We start from the raw sequence: 23,142 nt of genomic DNA, 5'->3' as shown, positions 1-23,142 counted from the left end.
GAAGTGGTTTTAGCCCAAAATCGTTTATCCACATTGGGGAATAGCTACTTCTTTTTTTCTCAGAAGATAGAGATACGCTGTCCATGGTGCTGAATCCGATCCACTGTCCATGGTGCTGAAAACGATGCACGGCCCATGGTGCTGAATCTGACCCACTGCCCATGGTGCTGAATCCGAGTCACTGTCCATGGTGCTGAATCTGATGCACTGTCCATGATGCTGAATCCGAGTCACTGTCCATGGTGCTGAATCTGATGCACTGTCCATGGTGCTGAATCTGATGCAAGGTCCATGGTACTGAATCTGACCCACTGTCCATGGTGCTGAATCCGACCCGCTACCCATGGTGCTGAATATGGTGCACTGTCCATGGTGCTGAATATTATGTACTGTCCATGGTGCTGAATATGATGCACTGTCCACGGTGCTGAATATGATGTGCTGTCCATGGTGCTGAATATGATGCACTGTCCATGGTGCTGAACATGATGTACGGTCCATGGTGCTGAACCCTGGATTTTTACTATGAGACTGTTCCAAATTCGGACTCATTTCTCATTCATAGACTCATTCTCGGATGAAATGGTATGACGGTGACAGATTTTGATCCAGAGAGAGAGAGAGAGAGTGGGTGTGAAGGGAATCGACAGGCCTGCAGGCAGATGAGGGGTCATTTTAAGCAGCTGCAGGCTGTCCACATCTGGATGTAGATCACCTGTGGACTAAATATGCTGTTTTGACAGAGCAGATTGTGCTGCACTAATTAGTAGAAATAGGAAAGTGCAGATAATAGAAGAAGAGCTGTGGACATGTCTGCTTGTTTCTTAATGGATATTTTGCTCTTTGTTTAAACCATAGACTCTAAAAAAATATGGGCATAGTGTCCATGACGTCACCTATAGTGTTTCTGAAGAGCTTTTTTGAAGCCCGAAGTGGGCGGAGCCACCGTCGCCATCTTGGCCGCGTCACTCCTGGATAACAGACAATGGGCAGCGAGGCGGATTAGCTGAGGTGGCGTGATGCTAACAGACAGCAGACAAACGGCTAGTAGTGACATCAGCGGCAATCCACCTGTCACTCAAGTGGCCACGCCCTTAATTATGCAGAACTTTAAGGTTTCATATAATTTAAACTGATGAGTTATAAAAAAATTCACCTCCCTCACAGTCGTCATGAAGGACTAATTTAGCAATATAGACCAAAACCTCTTATTGTACCAGGCTGTAAACATGTTTTTATCTGCTGTAAAGTTGGCCATTTTAACATGGGGGTCTATGGGATTACCTATCTTTTTGGAGCCTGTCTCTAGTGGCCAGTCGATGAATTGCCGTTTAAGTCACTTCTGTGTTGGATTCAAGAGAGAGATAGGAAGGTTGCCGCTTGGTTTAAACTGAGGGCCATGCATAATAGTGCCCTTTATACATACATGCAGTGGCACTGCTATATATAGAGCAAAGGCAGAATGCATTTTTGCTTCGACAAAACCGCAATGCTGTACTGACCAATCAGTATCCATAACTGTAACTGTACAAAAAAGCTTTAAAATGTATGTTGTCAAAATGTATTAGTACACACAGAGAAAATTATGCAGTTCAATGGTTTATTTTGCTGTTCATGTAGACTCAAATGGAGTATCAACTCTCCAGGTGTTAAGAGGCAAACAGAGGAGGTTATTTAATCCCAAATGACTCCTGACTGAGGCTTTCAGCCTCCAATAGAAGCCAGAGGTTTGTTTTGATTTTCATCTGCACCGCTGGTTCACTGCCTGCCAAGAACCAGACGCTCCCACTGCCAATGTCTGGATTCGATCGACAGTTGAATGCTGGGAAAACAACAGAACTCAAGCATTCAATGGAACATAAACACAGACTCGGTTGCGTCTCTCAGCACCTCGTATTTTCACAGCCATCTGTCAAAGAGACAAAAACCCTGATTTATGGTTACTTTATTACACAGATCTGTATTTTATTAGCCGAGGAATGATTGAAACTTTGCCAAGAAATCATAATATTGCTCTGGAATCATTTAATTGCTTTCAGAGCTTTACGGCTGTCAGTCACCATGTGCAGATCCCAATAAAAATGAATCATACTCAAAAATTGCCCATGACTTCTCTTATAAAAGACATAAGAGCACACTCAACAATGAATATGCCATGCACACATGCTGAGGATTAGCAGACAGACAGTCAATTCATTATGTAATAAAATAATATAAATTTTATCCTATCGATCTATCCATCCATCCATCCATTCCCCTGCATAATATTCAATAAATCCATGTATCAATGTATCAAATCTTCAATTTTTTGTTTCAAGCGCTACAATTTCAACTTTTTTATAACCCTATTTGAGCAATAGTAATAAAGGTGAGGAAAGATTAGAGAGGGAAGCTGATAGAAATGTGTTCATTTGAGTGGTTTGAGTCTGACATCTCAGGAGGTTATACTACCAAAAGTACTACCCATTTTTGTCTATTCTTACCATTTGAAATGCTTTGAAAGACGTACGGGTTTCTTTGGAACGGCCTCTGTGTGGTCTTTGGCGGAGAGGTTCCCACAGGCTTTTCTGATGTGTGTTTTGACTGTTTGATCCTGGGGATCAGTCGCCTTAATCTCTTAATCATTCATGGAGAAAAGCTATTTAATCTCTCTGTCTGTGTGGTCGCTCTCTCTTTTTGCCTTTCTGAACCTAAAAGACTATTGTTAATGAGTGCCTTTATTTTATTACACTGAGCTCATTTGAGTCAGAACAGTGCCTAACAGCGGTCCAGGAGGAGGCATTTAGTAAGAAAGAAGGAAGAACAAACACAGGCCTCGTGAAGATGTTACAGACAGCAGGAGAGACGATGCAAAGCGAGACACTGGGCTCATTCCTCCTGGGAAAATGCATCTCAAGTTTGGCTAAATGAATTTAATGAAGTTTAAAAAAAAGTTTGTCCTTGAAAGCGAAAATCGTTATGAATTTATGTGAAACTCATATGTCATTTGACCTGGACATGTCTGGGTGAATCTTACAAAGATATTTTGGTTACACTTTATTTCAAGGTGACATAGTTACATTTTACATGTACTTAGTAAAAGATATACGGTTGGGGTTTGGTTTAGGGTTAGTTACTTGTAATTATGAACAATTTACTGTTATTATATAGTAAGTACATGTAGTAACGTGTAACTACGTCACCTTAAAATAGACAATTAATCAAATAATCTTCTGCTTATCCGGGGCCGGGTCACGGGGGTCGCAGTCTAAGCAGAGACGCCCAGACTTCCCTCTCCCTAGACCCTTCCTCCAGCTCTTCCGGGGGGATACGGAGGCGTTCCCAGGCCACATAATCCCCCCAGCGTGTCCTAGGCTTTCCCCGGGGTCTCCTCCCGGTGGGACGCGCCCGGAACAGATGCCCGAGTCTGAGCTCATACTCTGACCTCCTCCCGAGTGACTGAGCTTCTCACCCTATCTCTAAGGGATCGCCAAGCCACCCTGCGGAGAAAGCTCATTTCGGCCGCCTGTATCCGGGATCTTGTCCTTTCGGGCATGACCCACAGCTCATGACCATGTGTGAGAGTAGGAACGTAGATTGACCGATAAATCGAGAGCTTCGCCTTGCAGCTCAGCTCCTTCTTCACCACGACAGACCGGTACATCGACCGCATTACTGCAGAAGCTGCACCGATCCATCCGTCGATCTCTCGTTCCACCCTTCCCTCACTCGTGAACAAGACCCCGAGATACTTGAACTCCTCCACTTGAGGGAGGAACTCTCCACTAGAGATGCGCGGCTATTATTTCATCCGCAACTGCAGGGACGTGCACAGGAATTTTTAGGGGCAATTGCTCTGACCTGAAAAAAGGGCACCCCCCCCAAAAAAAAAGAAAACCCTCACGGGCTATATGAAGGACTGAGAATAACAGGGTCTTTATTAAAATATATATACACAAAGAAGTAAAAACTGAAATACAGCACTCAATCACCTTAACTACTACTAATAATGACACAGAAAATCATGACTTGAGTCATGAAAATCCATGCAGCATACTAAAATGGTTCTCACACTCCAGTAATATTTCTGTGAATTGAATTAATCTTGCACTTGTTCATAGTTTTTGTATTATGTCTGAATATATTCAGTTGAATTTTGCCCATACAAATTGCCTTATCTGACCGTGTTTATGTCCAAACTCAATGCCTCATATTATGGTCTTATTATTTATAAAGATCGCAAAACATCAGAGATGACAGGTTTATGATATACAACTTTGTAAACAGTAGGCTATACAAAATGTAATATGTTAAATGTCACCAAAATACACATGAGAAAAAGAGTTCCTCATATTATTGTTTATGTTTTTTTTAAATTATTATCATTTATTTATTTTATTTTTTTCAAATTTGAAAAGAAATAATCTGGATTGAATTGACAGATGGGGAAAACTCGCTTCTAAAAAAAAACGCTTAGATTTCGGGAAAAAATACAATCCTTTTTTAACCTTTTGGCTTCCCGTACATTCAGTTGTGCTTCTTGCTCGTCGGTCAGTTCTGATCGTTCTGATGGTAGGCCTACGTATGGTAACTGGGCAACTACGCATGATTAGTAGTATGGATCGGTCGCGTGCAACGCGCAGCCACGTAAACAGAGTTTGCCCTTCCCCTACTGACTTTCACTTTCGGTGCTCGAATGGAAGTGAATGAGGCTTTGCGATTTTTTTATAGGCCTACATGGAATTCTGCATCCATTGTACGATTTTTTTTTCTTTCTTTTTTTTTCTCGGAAGGGCAACGTGAGTCGAGAAGGGCATATGGGCAGTTGCCCGGGCAACCTGAGCAACCCCCCTGTGCACGTCCCTGCGCAACTGCATCACAAAACTCGTCATCCATCCGTCATCCATCCGCCATCCATCCACACCAACGTTTTTTGGACCAATTTTCAAAGCCGCAGCGAGGCTAGAAAGCTCTTGTCTGCTATAGAGAGGATACAGATGTACTTTTCGGATGTAGGTAACAATATTTAACAATGTATATATTTTTTTTCATTTGATTGGTTCAACCGCCACCCGCCCGAATTTAATTCAAATATTATTTTTCGTCACGTCATCCGCCCAGAAGTGGGCAAGCCACCCTTTTCCAACTGCTTAAAATCTAAGCCTTTTTTTGAAATGACATTGCATTGTGATATTTTTGTCACAATTATTTTTTGTTTATTTATTTATTTACTTATACTTTCTAACTTAAATACTTACTACACTGTAAAAAGTGTCAATTGCAAGCTTAAAGAGGTATTTCTACCTGATTTAGCCCATAAAAGTGTTTTTTTGGCATGCATCAATGTGTTTAGTTTGATCTAGGGGTTTTTAAATAATATTTTGATGTGAATAAAACCATTAAGTTTAAATGTTACTGTTTTTAGGTTACCATTTCTTTCTGAGTTTATACAATTGAACTTTTCCAGTTACGGTATTCCAGTAATGAGCTGTTAGGAAACATAACGTCACCAAGCAGAAGATGTTCATCGTCTTAATTAGCCTCAACGTGGCTTCATTGTCTTATTTCTTTACTTTAGATGTTGGGTTAAAATATGTGGAATAATATGAAATATGCCCTGGAGAATCAGCACTAAAACCATAGTTTCTCTCAAAATCCTTTCAGTGCATTTCTCTTTCATTCTTCACTGAGATTTAAATACTCATTGTGCTGTGCATTTATAGATCTGCGGTGTGTAATGTGGAGTAAATCTGTGTGTTGATTGCTCAGTTGCAGTAGGAAGTGTGTCTGCACCCCGGTGAGATCACGTGATGTAAACGCTTAGTGAACTCCTGCAGTGGCTCGCTGAGCTTTTATTCTTCCTTGCGCTGTTCATCATCCGTTTGACGTGTTCTGTGATTGCTCTATACTGTGGTTAGGAGAAAGCCTCTCGAGTGCCCTCACTCCACAACGCTCGGTGAAGTGTGCACTCCCAGCATGCAATGCAATCAAGCAAAACCACTCTTTTAATTCCAGACGCTCAATAATCCTACAGGCCTTGAAAGGAAACCTGGAAATTTCTCCCTCGCTTTCATCACACATGCTAATGTTGTTTCCCTAAACAGAATTTGTCTGCTGAATAAACATGAAAACCCGTTTGTTGAGATGTGAAAGGCAACAGACGCTGTAATCTCTCTCTATTCATTGACGGTAACCTCTCATGAAGTGACCTTTCTTATTCATTCATTCTCCTCTTTTCATCTTCATTTCTATTTCATCGTCTCTGTTTTCTTCGTCTTTTAAGACTTTGCATTCGGTTGCTTTGATCCTGCGTTTCAATTGGATTTACAAACGCACAGCTAAACTCGTCTGAGATCAGGATGGATTTTTCTGGTGATTTGGTTTATCGCTCCAAATCTTTGTGAGTGTGTTTGGGGTAGTTGATTCACAGGCAGACAACAGTTATTTTATTTCACCAACTTTACTGTCATTTAGCCAACATATTTACTGTAGATACTACCTTTCCTTTACACACTAAAAGCAGTGTGAATCATGATTAAACGCATCATGCCCACAGCTTCTCCAGCGGATCAATGTGAATGAAAACATGCTGCATTTATAAATTCTACATGTACACTTACATGTTTTTTTTTACATACAGAATTTACATTTCTTTTCAGCAAGGATGCCATAAATTGATCAAATATGACAGTAAAGACATTTATAATGTTACAAAATATATATTTTTTAAATATTTTTTTTTCTTTTGAACATTCTATTCATCAAAGAATCCTAAAATTGTGTCACACTTTCACACAAATATAAAGCAGCACAACTGTTTCAACATTGATAATAATCAGACATGTTTCTTGAGCATCAAATCATCATATTATTATGATTTCTGAAGGATCATGTGACACTGAAGACTGAATGATGATCCAGCTTTGATCACAGAAATAGATTAATATAGAACCCACTTGTTTTAAATTGCAATAATATTTCACAATATTACTGTTTTTACGTTTGATCAAACAAATGCAGCCTTATTGGTGAGCAGAATATACTCATTTAAAAAAAAAACATGAAAAAATCTCACTGACCTCAAACTTTTAAACAGTAGTGTAAGTGTAGCAATAAAGTAAGTTATTTAACTAACAATATTAACACAATAAACAGTTGTTTCACCATACCTCCTGTAAATACAACAAATGCATTTGATGAGCAGACATTTTGAAGTTTGTTCTCCTCCATGTTATTATTTGACAATATACAATAAAAATGGTTTGTCAATGACACACAGCAGCCATGGGAAATACGCCCTCTTTTCTTTTTTCTCTGGACAAAAGACTATTTTGAATGTATATGATGATCTACAGATGAACATATGATTTTTCCACAAAATGATCTATAACATGCATTTATACAAAATACTTTTCATTCCATGCTGACTCAATATATCATGTGTCTTTTCTCACAATATCCCATCAACACATTAGAATTTAATTTCAATTATTTATTAAACATGACAAAAAAAAGGTCTGTCAATAGTGTTGCAACCAGTTAAACTCATCCGTCATACTTCAGTGTATGATGATGTTATAAGCAGAGGAAGAGATATGAAGTGCTTTCCCTTTTAGATGCAAAACAAACAAAAAAGCTTGAGAAGTCGTGCATACAAAGAGAAGTCTGTTGTTTGACTGGAAGGTCCCATTAAGACATTTATGCTGAACATTACAAGGTCATAAAAAAATTAATTAACAAAAATTAAACATTCACAGATGAATTGTTCGCAATACGATCTATACCATGCATTTAGAGAGAGAAAAAAATATTTAGGATGAATTTTCATTCCATGCTGACTCAATATATCATGTTTATTTTCTCACAATATCCCATCAACACTCTAGATTTTCATTTCAATCACAAATCATTGATGAGTTTTTATTATCGTATAATGCCTCTGACCAACCAACTGACCAAATCAAATCTCACTAATTAAAACAGGCATCAGTAAGCACGGGTCCCTAAACACAAGTGAATTGACTTCAGCAAATGGTCTCCTCTGCTGTTGAATTGGAAGAGTTACACGTGTATTGAGTGGCTGAAATTGAATATGGTTCTCCGAGTCCAGATGGCGTCTCTATGGAGCGGTGAGCTGTTACTGAGAGGGCAGCCCAACATATACTGACACATCACTGCTTTATGGATGTCACGGCATTCATTAAGCACAGACGAAACATGAATAATAGTCTCACAGCTGTCGTTTTGTTTTATTCGGGTCATTAAATGTTGAAATCCAAGGTGACATTGGATAGTCTTTGTCAACGTGTGAATATAACTACACAACACTTGTTTGCATCATGACATATTAGTATCTGTGAGATTACATAATTCTCTCTGTGTTTTTTGTGTGAAGCTGGAGGCATGTTCGTCCGTCAGGGAGATTCTGGATCGGAAATGGAGGACGACACTCAACTCAAGTTCTACACGGAGCACAGGGGCCGTCGCCGCACCAAAGGTTCATTTGACCATGTTATACTCATTTACACCAGTCGTTTTACACTTCAAAACGTAATAAAGACAATCAGCTGTACTGACAATTTGGTAACGCTTTAGATTACAGCGCGGAAAGTACTGTGTAATTAAGAGGAATTTACAGAGTAACTTTCGGTAATTAGAGTGTACCTATAAAGTACTTGCATGTAAGTGTAAGGGAACAATATGTAAAGTTTGGGGAATAAAGGGGTAACAACCAGGAGAATTAAAAAAAAATTATACTTGTAAGTTTTATAGAACTAAGGGGAACTTATTCTACTGTTAGGATACAACAATCTTACATTTGAGAGCAATTTAGCGAGAACATTCCTTTTTGTAATAATTGTGTACCAATACATACTGTATAGGCTTTTTTTTTTAATTACATGGTACATATCTATGCATTTATACTTTTTTTCTTTTCTTTTTTTGACCGCAAAAGTGCAGATGTTTAAGTTTCGGCTAACATGTTTCAAGGCAAGAAAAGCTAAGACTATTGCAATTTTTTTTAATACTGGGATATACACTCACCTAAAGGATTATTAGGAACACCTGTTCAATTTCTCATTAATGCAATTATCTAATCAACCAATCACATGGCAGTTGCTTCAATGCATTTAGGGGTGTGGTCCTGGTCAAGGCAATCTCCTGAACTCCAAACTGAATGTCAGAATGGGAAAGAAAGGTGATTTAAGCAATTTTGAGCGTGGCATGGTTGTTGGTGCCAGACGGGCCGGTCTGAGTATTTCACAATCTGCTCAGTTACTGGGATCTTCACGCACAACCATTTCTAGGGTTTACAAAGAATGGTGTGAAAAGGGAAAAACATCCAGTATGCGGCAGTCCTGTGGGCGAAAATGCCTTGTTGATGCTAGAGGTCAGAGGAGAATGGGCCGACTGATTCAAGCTGATAGAAGAGCAACTTTGACTGAAATAACCACTCGTTACAACCGAGGTATGCAGCAAAGCATTTGTGAAGCCACAACACGCACAACCTTGAGGCGGATGGGCTACAACAGCAGAAGACCCCACCAGGTACCACTCATCTCCACTACAAATAGGAAAAAGAGGCTACAATTTGCAAGAGCTCACCAAAATTGGACAGTTGAAGACTGGAAAAATGTTGCCTGGTCTGATGAGTCTCGATTTCTGTTGAGACATTCAGATGGTAGAGTCAGAATTTGGCTTAAACAGAATGAGAACATGGATCCATCATGCCTTGTTACCACTGTGCAGGCTGGTGGTGGTGGTGTAATGGTGTGGGAGATGTTTTCTTGGCACACTTTAGACCCCTTAGTGCCAATTGGGCATCGTTTAAATGCCACGGCCTACCTGAGCATTGTTTCTGACCATGTCCATCCCTTTATGGCCACCATGTACCCATCCTCTGATGGCTACTTCCAGCAGGATAATGCACCATGTCACAAAGCTCGAATCATTTCAAATTGGTTTCTTGAACATGACAATGAGTTCACTGTACTAAAATGGCCCCCACAGTCACCAGATCTCAACCCAATAGAGCATCTTTGGGATGTGGTGGAACGGGAGCTTCGTGCCCTGGATGTGCATCCCACAAATCTCCATCAACTGCAAGATGCTATCCTATCAATATGGGCCAACATTTCTAAAGAATGCTTTCAGCACCTTGTTGAATCAATGCCACGTAGAATTAAGGCAGTTCTGAAGGCGAAAGGGGGTCAAACACAGTATTAGTATGGTGTTCCTAATAATCCTTTAGGTGAGTGTATATCTGGTTACATGTGGTGACAGGGTAAGTGGTGCTTGTATAATAAATAAAGGTATCCGAGTGAGTGATATAAGATTGTGTGTATGCATTTTTATTGTACTTACCCTGTAACTACATGGAACAAGAGGGTAACAAGCACCACTACATGAAACAAGAGTATCTTTCCCTAATATTTAAGCAAAAGTTGCAATAGTCTTCGTTTTCAGTGCACTTTTGTTAAAAAGATTACTTTATAAATGCATAGATATGTACCCTGTAATTTTTTAAAAAGCTTATACAGTATGTACTGGTTCACCATTATTTAAAAAAAGTATGCAGTGTATGTTCTCGCTAATTTGCTCCCAAATGTAAGATTGTTGTATCATAATAGTAGAATAAGTTCCCCTTAGTTATATAATACTTACAGTATAAATATTTTTTTATTCTCCTGGTTGTTACCCCTTTATTCTCCAAACTTAAAATATTGTTCCCTTATACTTATATTGTAAGTACGTTATAGCTATAATTACCGAAGGTTACGCTGTAAAATTGCTTTAATTACGCAGTACTTTCCGGGCTGTAATCTAAAGTGTTACCACAATTCCAGCCTCACAATATGGAAGCTTGTTTCCGGCACAGAATAAAACATTTAAAAAGATAATTACGATTTTTTATGTAACAATTGCGAGTTTACATGTTGCAATTCTGCCTTTTTTTTTCAGAATTGTGAGATATAAAGTCAGAATTACATGATATAAATTCGCAATTGGAAGATATAAAGTCAGAATTGTGAGATATATACTTTATATCTCCCAATTGAGTTTATATCTCGCAATTCTGACTTTATATCTTCCATTTGCGAGTTATAAAGACAGTATTGCGAGAAATAAACATGCAATTCTGAGAAAAAAAGTCAGAATTGCGAGTTTATATCTCACCATTTTGACTTTATATCACACAAATCTGAGATAAAAAGTCAGAATTGTGAGAAAAAATTCGCAATTACTTTTTTTTTTTTTTTTTTGTGGCGGAAACAAGCTTGTATGTATCTCTTGAGTCATAATTCATGTCATAATTCAATGTATTTTAATATGTGTGATTTTTCTGCAGTATCAATTTTTTTTATTTATTTTTTACAGCAAAAGTGCAGATGTTTAAGTTTCACTGCACAGTGTCAAATATAGCACATAACAACCATACTGCAATTCGAACATGTGCAGAAAGCAAGCTATATGTAAACATGTGCAATGACAGTCACAAGCTGTACACATGTAACAAGACAAAGCTTTGCAGCAAACTCACTTGCATTCTTCCCATTTAAAAGCCACAGTCGAGCAAAGACATGAAGGAATGACAAGGCTGGACGGCATTCTCTGCTAAACAAGGTCCTAGAATCACAAATGCTTGACAGGAATCTTTGAAATGAGCAAACACATTAAAATAGCAACAATTTAGTGGTTTATTAGAGCCAAATTATTCTCACACAGCGAGACTTTTCACTGTCGACATAATAACGAACATACCGTTGTACAATTTGATTTATGGCTCAAAATACAGTGCAAAATGGATAGCAGGTGTGTGAATTTGATATGGTTTAAACTAGGTTTATTATGGTAAGCTAAAACCATATTCACTTGAAACAAAATAAATGTTATTTGAACATGAGTATAGTTTAACTTGAGGTATTAAAATAACTAAAACTAAGAAAAACTAAATGACATTACTAAAACTTTACCTAATGAAACCAGAAAATATCCAAAATAAAATCTAATTCAAAATATTAACAAAAACTGCAATATAATATATATGATATTATAACAACACTGGTTTAAACGTCCAGTATTTAATGTTAAAACTGAGTTTCATGAATTCGCACAGCAGTCTGCATCACGTGAAGCCAAACTGGAAATGTATTTGGCTGGAATAAAGATCTGTCTATGCAAAGCAGATCACCGTGTCTACATAAACGGAGGAGGGGAAAATCAGTCACTTCCCGTTGTTATTTTATCAGGGTTGAGAGACAAACAACTCCTGGTAGAGATGATTAGCTCAGCGTGTCTCCTGCAGTCGCAGTCATCTATCACCAGCTTTCAAAACGGCCCGCTGAGAATTTATGAGGATGCACAAAGCAGGACCTCAGAAGAGACGCACATCACTGTTCACACTGACACCGCTTTCAGACCGCTTCATTGCACACGGTGAATTTAATACCCAAATCTACACTATAAACTATAACTGTGTTCCAAAACCCAGAGCAGACGGCATATGCTCACACTCTTGCATGCACTTTTGAAAAGGTGCGCAGTATTTTCTAAAAGTCATGAATATTTCCACCCAACGCAGGTTTATAAAAAAAAAAAAAAAAAAAAATTGCAAAACTACCTATACCTACAAATCACTCCAGTTTCCAGATGAAATGAACTCTGGTGGGAGTAAAACACCAGCAACTTTTATTCCTTTTCACATAAATTATGATTACAGTGGCAGATTATCAATTAATAAAGTAGGGATGCACCGATATGAACATTTTGGCCAATACCGATAACCGATAATTCTTTATATTTGAAAGCCGATAACCGATATATTGTCCGAAAAATCTAAATCCAAGTTTTTATATCATTTTTAAAAGCCTGATTACAAAAGCATAAGTCACAGCGTTAAAATCCATGTCCCAAGCACACAGATATTAAAGATCTTCTCATTATAATATTATGTAGCCGATATAACAGACTGCATGTTTGCACTAAACTATATTTTCCTTTTTTGAAGTGATTTCAATCATATTTCGAGCAATTCAAAATCATCATGTTGAAAAGTGCGCATCTGAAGCGTCTCAGCTGAAGGAAATAATATTTATTGGCTTTAATATATCTGGCAAAAATTTGTATTGGTCCGATAATGATTAAAAATTAAAATATTAAAAATGAACATATATCGGCCGATACCGATATGGTGGCCGATATATCGTGCATCACTATAATAAAGACGAAAATCGTGCACAATACTATGTTATGATCTAAAAATACTTGTATCATAGTGCATGATTTGTAAACGTATACATTTTGATGTTTGCATCACATAACCAGCTCCATATGTGTGTCTTTCTGCTGTAGTAAACTTGCTCTGAAGCTCACCTGATACACAGCACTGCACTCGTGATGTGAAGCGCTCGGGAAACACCAGTCACGATAAAAGAGAAACTTAGAAGCAGCTAAAAGAGCATGTTTGCTTCAGCAAATGTGTTTATCTCACGTTTGCTTTTGTTAACTGGTGGTATGTTATTTAAGTTTCATTTCCAGACTGCCTCGATATGAAACAAAGCCATAAAACGTTGCCAGAATCACATTCATCTGTTTCGGATAAAACTGAGCGAGCCTTTACTGCCACTCACTGGACATTTCACTTTGAAAGTGTCGCAAAATGAAACAATGTAAATGCTGAAAAGTCGCCACATGCATGTTTTTTTTTTTCAATGAGCCTATGATGCCATTTCCATCACATCTCAAATTATGTACTGTGTACTGATGTAGTGGAAATATTTTATTAATATTAGTGCTGTCAAACGATTCAAATATTTAATCGCGATTAATCGCATTAGTAACTCGCGATTAATCACACATTTTTATCAAATTTTTTTGTCCCATTATTTTTTCTCATTTTAATGCTCTTATCAACATGGAAAAGTGGATCGGCTTGCTTTTTTATTGAAAACAACATTGGCATATACTGTGTTCAATTTCACACTAACATTCTCACTTGGAGCAAATAATCTCTCACACAATGTAACACTGTCCATCAATAAAAGGGTGAAAGAAATACTGACGAGGTCCTGATATTGACGAGGGGGCGGAGAATTCGCATCAGCTGTGTGTGTGTGTGTGTGTGTGTGTGTGTGTGTGTGTGCTTGGCCATCATCAAGTGGTGTTTCAGACTGGACGTGCTGCGATGATGATAGCTCAGTTCACAACGACAAAACACACAGATCACTTTGGTCTCGTCAATGGAACCATTTGGCAACTTTTTAAAAGTAAACTTTCCATTCAGAATCTTATTGGCATCCATTTCGGCGTCTCGCGCTCGTCATCCACTCAAAACGTAACGTTAACCAACTATTTGGCCGGCTCGCAAGCCCAAACAAGTGTGTGCGGCGTCGTGCCTGTTGTTTTGTTTCCGGTCTAGCTAGATCCGCTTGCGCTTTGGTCGACGAAGCAACAAAACGTCCTCGCGCGGCGCAGGCCATTGAAATGAATGGGTTTCATAGCGCAGCGCCGCGTCCTGTCGCAAAAGCATGTGAAAAAAACTACAAAGTTTGCTAGGCCAAAAAGACCATTAATCGCACGATAAAAAAAAATTTACGCTGTTAAAATGGGTTTGCGTTAACGCCGTTAATAACGCGTTTAACTGACAGCCCTAATTAATATATATATATATATATATATATATATGTATTTACTGAAATGTATTTGTGCTGCTAAAACTAATATCATAGATAGCATTTATAAATATTCCAAACTAAATCAAAATTTGACAAAATTCCAGCTTGATTGGAAATTATCCACAATAAAAAAAAGTCTACATAGAAATTGTTTAAAAACTAACCAATTAAATACATAAATTAATAAGTAAACAAGTCCGAAGGTTGGTTAGCAGGTGCGGTTAATCCCGTGGGAGATGTTGTAACTACACAAGTCGGCATATTTCTCCTCTGATGGTCATTCAAATGTTTTTGTGTATGGTGACAAATAATTGTATTTCTGGCAACACATTTAAATTGCCTGTTTGTTTTTGTAAGGCTCGTAAAAACATGAAATGGAGCTGTTTTATATGTTATATCTTGAGACTGTGATATTAGACCTCCTCCCAAGGCAAGCATCACTGCTGTTATTGCTCATAGTTCTTCCACCCACTTTAGTCTCAGCTTGTCCCACGCCGTGTGTGCTATGGACATGAATGAGACCTTAAATCTTACAGCTGGTGAGAGGTGTGCTGTTACACTCGTCTAAATGATCAGGCTTGCAATTTTTACCTGGAGGATTATAAAAAAGGTAGGGGAAAAGTACACAGACCAACATTAAACCCAAGCTCTATCTAGAGACCATTATATATATATATATATATTTGAGGCAGACAAAAAAAAAAAGGCAGTGTGTTTTTCACAGTTATCTTCTGCACTATATTTTCCATTGCAAAACTAATCATTTAAAGGAATAAGAAACATATATTGCTGAGGACAATTTATTTTACTGCGTTTCAGCCCCAAACGTTCTTCTCAGTATATGTGTGAATCGAGCCGTATTAAAAGCTGCATTGGTAGAACTGGTTAAAAAACTTGCTCACTATCAAACCTGGTAGCTCTGAGCAAAAGAGACGGAACAGGGTTCATTATTGATCCTCAAGACCAATGTTTGCTCTTCTGAGCCACTAATAGTCATGAATTACGGCTTATACTCCATTTTAAACAGGGTTGTGGGTGTACACCCAAGGAATATATATATGGAGAGACAGAGAGAGGATCTATCCTGTAGCATATATTTGGTTTCTTTGCTAGTTGAGCAGTGATTTTCAGTTTGAATGTGAGATGGAAAATGGTCCTTGATAAACAACCCTTATACTTTGAGTCATTGCTTTGCAGATAGATGAAGAAAGCGAACACAAGCACAGCAGAAATAAACAGAAGAGTGGTCTGCGTTTCTACAGTTGTGTGTGTATATTTATATGCGTTTCAATCAGTGGTTGTCATGTTTTATGTGTATGCATGAGTGTTATCATTGCGCAGCCAGTAGTTTTGCTGAGCGTTGTGTGAAAGATGCTCTCTAGCATGAACGTGTGAAGGACACGCGAGTGTGAAGCTGTGCTAAGCTTCGTCAAGGACTTGCTCATTCACTTCTGAAACCCACCAGAGAGTGTGTGTGTGTGTGTGTGTGTGTGTGCCTTCAGCGTTCATATGCTATTGTGTTGGTACATATGCTAATGCAGTCTTAGGTCTTTAACAGTGATTGCAGCTGTTTCACATTTAAAGATGTGTCATTCTACCCCATTTTTTCAGTGACTGTTAAATGACTAAACACTGCAATATTCTTCATATTATGTATTAGTTTCTTTATGTATTAGTCATATATACAGTATGATGTGATATCATTATTTAAACACTACTTTACATTTTTTAAAGGGATTTATTTAGCAAAAATAATATTTAAACATTTTTTGGATCACTCTAAGAAAGCAGTGTCTTTTCAGCTAATAATCTGCAAACTGTCATTTACATTTACATTTTCTCCAAAGCCACTTACATTGCATTTCAAGGAACACATTTTTATCAGTCTTTGCTTTACCTGGGAATCGAACCCATGACCTTGGCGTTGCAAGCTGTTTGAGCTACAGGAAAGCTATAGTCAAACTAACAAATAGTCTAACAGAGAGCTGCATCTTAGATTTAGTGATCAATAAACATTGAATATTCAATGGTGATTCTTAAATAGTATTTTGCCAGTGTTTATGGGACACTGTAAAGTACTCTGACAATGCTTTCCTCGTGACTGTGCAATGATGCTGAAACACCAAATCTACAGAGGCCAGTGTTAGCCCGATTCTCAAAGAATGACCCTTATGAGTTGATTTTTTTTTTTTTTTTTAACAGACATAACTGCATTTTTTAAGAATAACTTGACAACATGAATAAAGAAAAATCTTTATAGCTAGCAGTGATGGTTTGGGCTGCAGCACAATTGTGTGAAATTGCTTTTATACAGCACTTCAGTAAGTTAATATTAAGTCAATTATATTTTAGACACAGTATTGCCACATTGTTTTTTACGGTCAACGAGAATTATTTTAAATCACAGAACCAATGCAACACCAAAAAAAAAACACACAGAAAATGCATTTTGTTCCTGAATTATGCACAACGGTTGAGTGAATAATACAATGACTCACTCATAAAAACTGGTTTTAACAATGTAACCGTTGTATAAAAATACATCGAACAAAGTATACAAGGTTTAATTTAAAGATTAAAAAGAGATTTAATAAATCAGTCTTCTCTTTTTTCGCTTTACTGTTTTGCATTAATGTCAGTGCATCAAATACCTGTTTAAAGTGTGTCATGCTTATTAACATGCTAACATTTAAAAATATGTCTAAAGCATTTATTAATCTTATGTTAATGTCATCTTTACTAACAAAAGCAAAGATTAGTTGATGTATTGCTCATTGTTAGTGTTAGCTAATGCATTACTATTGGGACCTTGCTGTAAAGTCTTACCAAATAATGTTTTATTTGAAGATGCACTACATTGCATCACACACACACACTAAAAAAGATTGATGAAATAATGTGCGTTCAGTATCATGTTTCTGTTATCTGAAAGCGACCCAGTTACTCGTGAGATCAAGATCTCTTCCAGATGGTGACTTCATTTCAGTTTTGTTTATGTTGCACGTTTGTTTACTGTGTCCACGTCCACTCGGTCAGCGTCCATCATCTGTTTTTAAACAAATATCTTCTTGATCTCCAGTGGAGATTGTGCTAATAATCGTGGGCTGTACGCCGACTGCTTCATCTAGGAACAGATTGTTGTGTTAGAGACGTAGGATACCGTGAATATTGCAGTGTGAGGAAGAAGAAGCCAGGTGTGACCTCTCAGAGGAGCGACAGCAAAACAAACACAAGCATCTGTGAGACGTTTGGATGCAGCCCACAGAAATCTCAGCGTATTGAAGTTTGCTTAAAGAGAGTTACTTTCACTCTTTATTTCACCCCATCACCAGGCCCTCTGTAACACTTCGCTGGGGATATCTTAGCACAGTTTCCAAGCAACTGTGTTTTAGGCTAACTCTGATATCTAAGTCATGTTGGATAATGATGAAAACCCATTATTTGTTTTTCTGCATAAATCAGTCACGTCTTAACAAGGACTTTTACACTTAGCTAATTAAAGAATAAAGCAAATAGAAAGTGTATGTGTTTGTAAAAGGCCACTAATACGCACACTCACCTAAAGGATTATTAGGAACACCTGTTCAATTTCTAATTAATGCAATTATCTAATCAACCAATCACATTGCAGTTGCTTCAATGCATTTAGGGGTGTGGTCCTGGTCAAGACAATCTCCTGAACTCCAAACTGAATGTCAGAATGGGAAAGAAAGGTGATTTAAGCAATTTTGAGCGTGGCATGGTTGTTGGTGCCAGACGGGCCGGTCTGAGTATTTCACAATCTGCTCAGTTACTGGGATTTTCACGCACAACCATTTCTAGGGTTTACAAAGAATGGTGCGAAAAGGGAAAAACATCCAGTATGCGGCAGTCCTGTGGGCGGAAATGCCTTGTTGATGCTAGAGGTCAGAGGAGAATGGGCCGACTTATTCAAGCTGATAGAAGAGCAACTTTGACTGTAATAACCACTCGTTACAACCGAGGTATGCAGCAAAGCATTTGTGAAGCCTCAACACGCACAACCTTGAGGCGGATGGGCTACAACAGCAGAAGACCCCACAGGGTACCACTCATCTCCACTACAAATAGGAAAAAGAGGCTACAATGTGCAAGAGCTCACCAAAATTGGACAGTTGAAGACTGGAAAAATGTTGCCTGGTCTGATGAGTCTCGATTTCTGTTGAGACATTCAGTTGGTAGAGTCAGAATTTGGCGTAAACAGAATGAGAACATGGATCCATCATGCCTTGTTACCACTGTGCAGGCTGGTGGTGGTGGTGTAATGGTGTGGGGGGTGTTTTCTTGGCACACTTTAGGCCCCTTAGTGCCAATTGGGCATCGTTTAAATGCCACGGCCTACCTGAGCATTGTTTCTGACCATGTCCATCCCTTTATGGCCACCATGTACCCATCCTCTGATGGCTACTTCCAGCAGGATAATGCACCATGTCACAAAGCTCGAATCATTTCAAATTGGTTTCTTGAACATGACAATGAGTTCACTGTACTAAAATGGCCCCCACAGTCACCAGATCTCAACCCAATAGAGCATCTTTGGGATGTGGTGGAACGGGAGCTTCGTGCCCTGGATGTGCATCCCACAAATCTCCATCAACTGCAAGATGCTATCCTATCAATATGGGCCAACATTTCTAAAGAATGCTTTCAGCACCTTGTTGAATTAAGGCAGTTCTGAAGGCGAAAGGGGGTCAAACACAGTATTAGTATGGTGTTCCTAATAATCCTTTAGGTGAGTGTATGTTGACAAGTATAACATTTCTCAGATCTGGTGCTGGTATTCATTGTTACCTGTTCTTTGACTTGGATATCCAAAGAATCTGATCTTAAGATTGTCAAACCATGTTAGTCATTTCTCAATACACGTGGACGTTTCAGACACCGGAGAGGACAGAAGCTTTAGTTTAACCTCTGTCTCGCAGATGAATCGCTCCTGTTAAGCTATTCTTTCAATGTTATATAAATCTGATCGTCATCACTGAGCTTTTGAGACACGGGAATAAACACTCTCACTCCCACGTCCACTCCATGGGGAGCTTGAGGATTCAATTTATAGACAGGCTGTCCTCGGAAAACATTGGGACACTTGTCTTTCCTCATGTTATTGTTAGATTACAGGTGCTCGCTGTATTATTATTATTACGTTTTTATTATTATTATTATAAATTGAGCAAGGATGTGTTAAATGCTATGATTGGTTGGTTTAATGGATTAAATGTGAACATCAGAGAGTTGTTAACCCTGGGTCAGAATCGAGAGGCTCTGCACAGTTCAGTCGGTCTGCTCTGTGGGAGAAAAATGTTCTTAGAAAGTCGTTGACTATTTTAGATGATACATCTCACACTTTGTATTCAGAATTTGATATCTTTCCTTTGGGAAGACGATACGAGTCCCCGAGTGGAGAACTGTTAGAGCTTCTAGATCGTTTGTGTCAGATGCAGTTTAATAATATTAACATTAATAATAATCATGAATGTCTCTTGATAATCAAATCCTCATATTAGAGTGATTTCTGAAGGATCATGTGACACTGAAGACTGGAGTAATGATGCTGGAAATCCAGCTTTGATCACAGGAATAAATTACACTTTACTATGTATTCACATAGAAAACGCTTATTATTAATTGTAATAATGTCACAACATTATAGTTTTTTTCTGTATGTTTGATCACACAAATGCAGCCTTGGTGAGCATAAATACTTTGAAAAATAATCTTACTGACCCCCAAAAAAATATTGAACAGTAGTGTATATTACATTTTTTTTAGTAGGGTTTAGCGAGGGGTAAAGACGGATCTGTATAATCATGCTCTTCTGTCTGTTCCCACAGGCTGTCCACAGAGTCCGATGAGCAAAGCCACGCTAACACTGATCACCGTCTGCACGTGTGTGGTGGCCGTGGTGTACGGCACACAGTCCTGTCCGCTCACCGTCAAGGTCACGCTCCACGTTCCCGAACACTTCATCGCTGACGGTGAGCATCTACTGACAGTCACAGCGTGCATCTCACAAAACCGTTCAGCAATGTCATGAACTTTACTTTCAGACCATTAGGAAGCTTGTACTGCATTACAGTAGATTCACTTCACATCTTTATATGTGAACAAAAGACTAATCAACTCTCTTCAGAAGGCTTGGAATAAACAGCTCGATTCATGTGGGTTTATTATACCATCTCTTTGTGAATGTTTTGAAGCATCAGAGTTTCGGGTGAACAGACTTTCACTGGAAGGTCAGAAATGCCTCGGATTCCATTAAAAGAGCTTTATTTGTGTTTCCGAAGATGAATGAAAGTCTTCCGGAGAGTGAGTAATTGATGAAAGAATTTTCATTTATAGATAAACTAACCTTTTAAACTTTTATAAGAAAACAAAGATATCTGCTTCATGGCGTCTCCGAGATTCTGCCGAGTGTTGAGTGTTTGAGAGAGAGCAGAGGTCAGAAGACATCCAGCTGCTGAAGAGCATCTTCTGTCCTCCAGAAACCGCCGTGTGATGCTGACGCTGCGGTCCAGAGAACCTGGACCATCTGTCAGAGATGCTGTCAGCTGCTTTAACCCTCAGAGAACAAACATGTCCGAAACACACACACACATAGCACAGCACTGTTTATAAAAGCTGTGAGATGACCAGGGCTTGACATTAACTTTTTTTGCTCACCAGCCACTGTGGCGAGTGGTTTTTCAAAGTTACAAGCCACTCAGCATTTTCACTGGCCACAATTTCGACATCGATACTATGGGGAAAAACAGTGGCGGATCTGTGGTGGCAAGAGGTCTTGGCAGGGTGGCAGGGGTAGACGGTAGCCTACATGGGAATCCCTATATGTGAATTGCTTTAACAAAACAAACACAAAAACACTTTTAAACTACAGTAGTTATTGTTTAATCATGCCCTTGGTACTAGGTTTTTAGGAATGATTTATTAACAAATCCCTCTGAAAATATCTTCAGAAAGAATACTGCTAAGTGTATAACTGGAAAGTTTGGTGTACATAGGTGCTACACAGGCTGAGATGTTTGTACTGGAGAATGACAAAAACTCATTTTGAGAAAACAGCATTTAAAGATTTGTAATGTAAAAATTCATACTTTTTTAGTGGAAACAACTATTTACAGACACAATATCTTATCAAATCATTAGCAACAACAATACAAACCACCTAAATCACAGCATTTACGGCCTTCAACTGAACAGAAAAACAGTCAAAAACGCATATCTAAATGTCAGAGCACGTCACGTGATGCATCTGAACGAATCACGTTGTCAGAAATTGACATCAGCCAATGAGATTTCGGTTTTAGAGTTAAATGCCCATTGTACTTTCACGATTGGTTGCTGATTAAAAGGAAATGACCATATTTGGATACGACAACAATGTACAGGAGAGAGAGAGCTTTCCAACGGAGATGTATGTGATGACATTGACATGCAGCGATCGCGGAGCAGCATGTTGATTCACGACAACTTTTGTTGCATTTAGGAGAAATCTACAGACGCAAATAGACAAAGTGTAGTAAAATAAAGTTCTAAATGTGTTTTTTGGGGGGATTTTTTTTCACCACAAGTCTGAAAGAAGACATGTTATTGAAGACAAATTGCCCAAAATCTCAAAATTAACCAGTGAAAAAAAAACTATGTTTTTGTGTCTCGCCTTAAGCTGTTCTTGTCTTTACTAAAATCAAAATTAGGCTAAACAAAATGGAAGAGTGCTCTTACAAATCACGAGGGAGCGATTTGACCGCTGATTTTGGCTAAGGTAACGTTAATAGACTCGCTGTTTTTTGCTGATGCTGAATTGTCTTTAGTATACAATACATTCATTACAAATGTAACTTTAAGTTAAACGTGTGTGTTTAAACTACACATGTGGAAACTCACTTCACCTGAAAAACCATAAAGATATTTTTAATATTATCTCATTTGGCAGCCGGTATATATTAGGCTGCTGTTGCTTTAAGACCTGACGCACGGACCCATCATACTGTTTTAAAAAGCCAATATACTTGTCTTTATGTGCACGCACTTTGGCTGTGAGGACAAAATCTGCGGGAATTATGCTCAATATGCGCAATCCCTCGCCCTGTAACACCAACAATATTCATTCGGAGCAAATTAAACGAGTGAGTAAAGGGACGCGGGTTTGTGTGTCAACCATAGACTGTAAAGGGTGTCAACTCGCTGTCGGACGGATTAAAGAGGGAGAACGCGTTGCTGGTGCGTTTCAGATATTTCAGTATCGATATGTATCGAAAAATCTATATTTTTGACAACACTAGATTGCACTCAGTTTATTATTTCAGATGCCTTTTTTTAAAAGACTACAATTTAAAAATGTATATTAGGCCTATAGGCCTATTCAGCCCGCCAAAGAGACTAACAGGAGTGACTGTGTTAATACACGCCACTGCTGAAATACACACACATACGGCGGGTTTGCGGGCGTAAATGTCAAGCCCTGGAAATGATC

At 38.5% G+C, this 23,142-nt stretch overlaps 1 protein-coding gene across 1 annotated transcript in view; it reads left to right on the top strand.

The window, feature by feature from the left end:
* The window catches only part of LOC130089428 (astrotactin-2-like), a 482,727-nt gene that overhangs the window by 209,633 nt on the left and 249,952 nt on the right, over positions 1 to 23,142 (top strand). The window contains exons 5-6 of the mRNA XM_056256733.1: positions 8,375 to 8,476; positions 20,504 to 20,647. Of these exons, the coding sequence (XP_056112708.1) occupies positions 8,375 to 8,476; positions 20,504 to 20,647 (246 nt within the window). The remainder of the gene's footprint in view (positions 1 to 8,374; positions 8,477 to 20,503; positions 20,648 to 23,142) is intronic.

The sequence above is a fragment of the Rhinichthys klamathensis genome, unplaced genomic scaffold (genome assembly GCF_029890125.1).
Source record: "Rhinichthys klamathensis goyatoka isolate OS25496 unplaced genomic scaffold, OSU_Roscu_1.1 h1tg000132l_1, whole genome shotgun sequence".
NCBI lineage: Eukaryota > Metazoa > Chordata > Actinopteri > Cypriniformes > Leuciscidae > Rhinichthys > Rhinichthys klamathensis.
The sequence above is the reverse complement of the archived record's forward strand: the minus strand, read 5'-3'. Positions and strand labels throughout refer to the sequence as shown.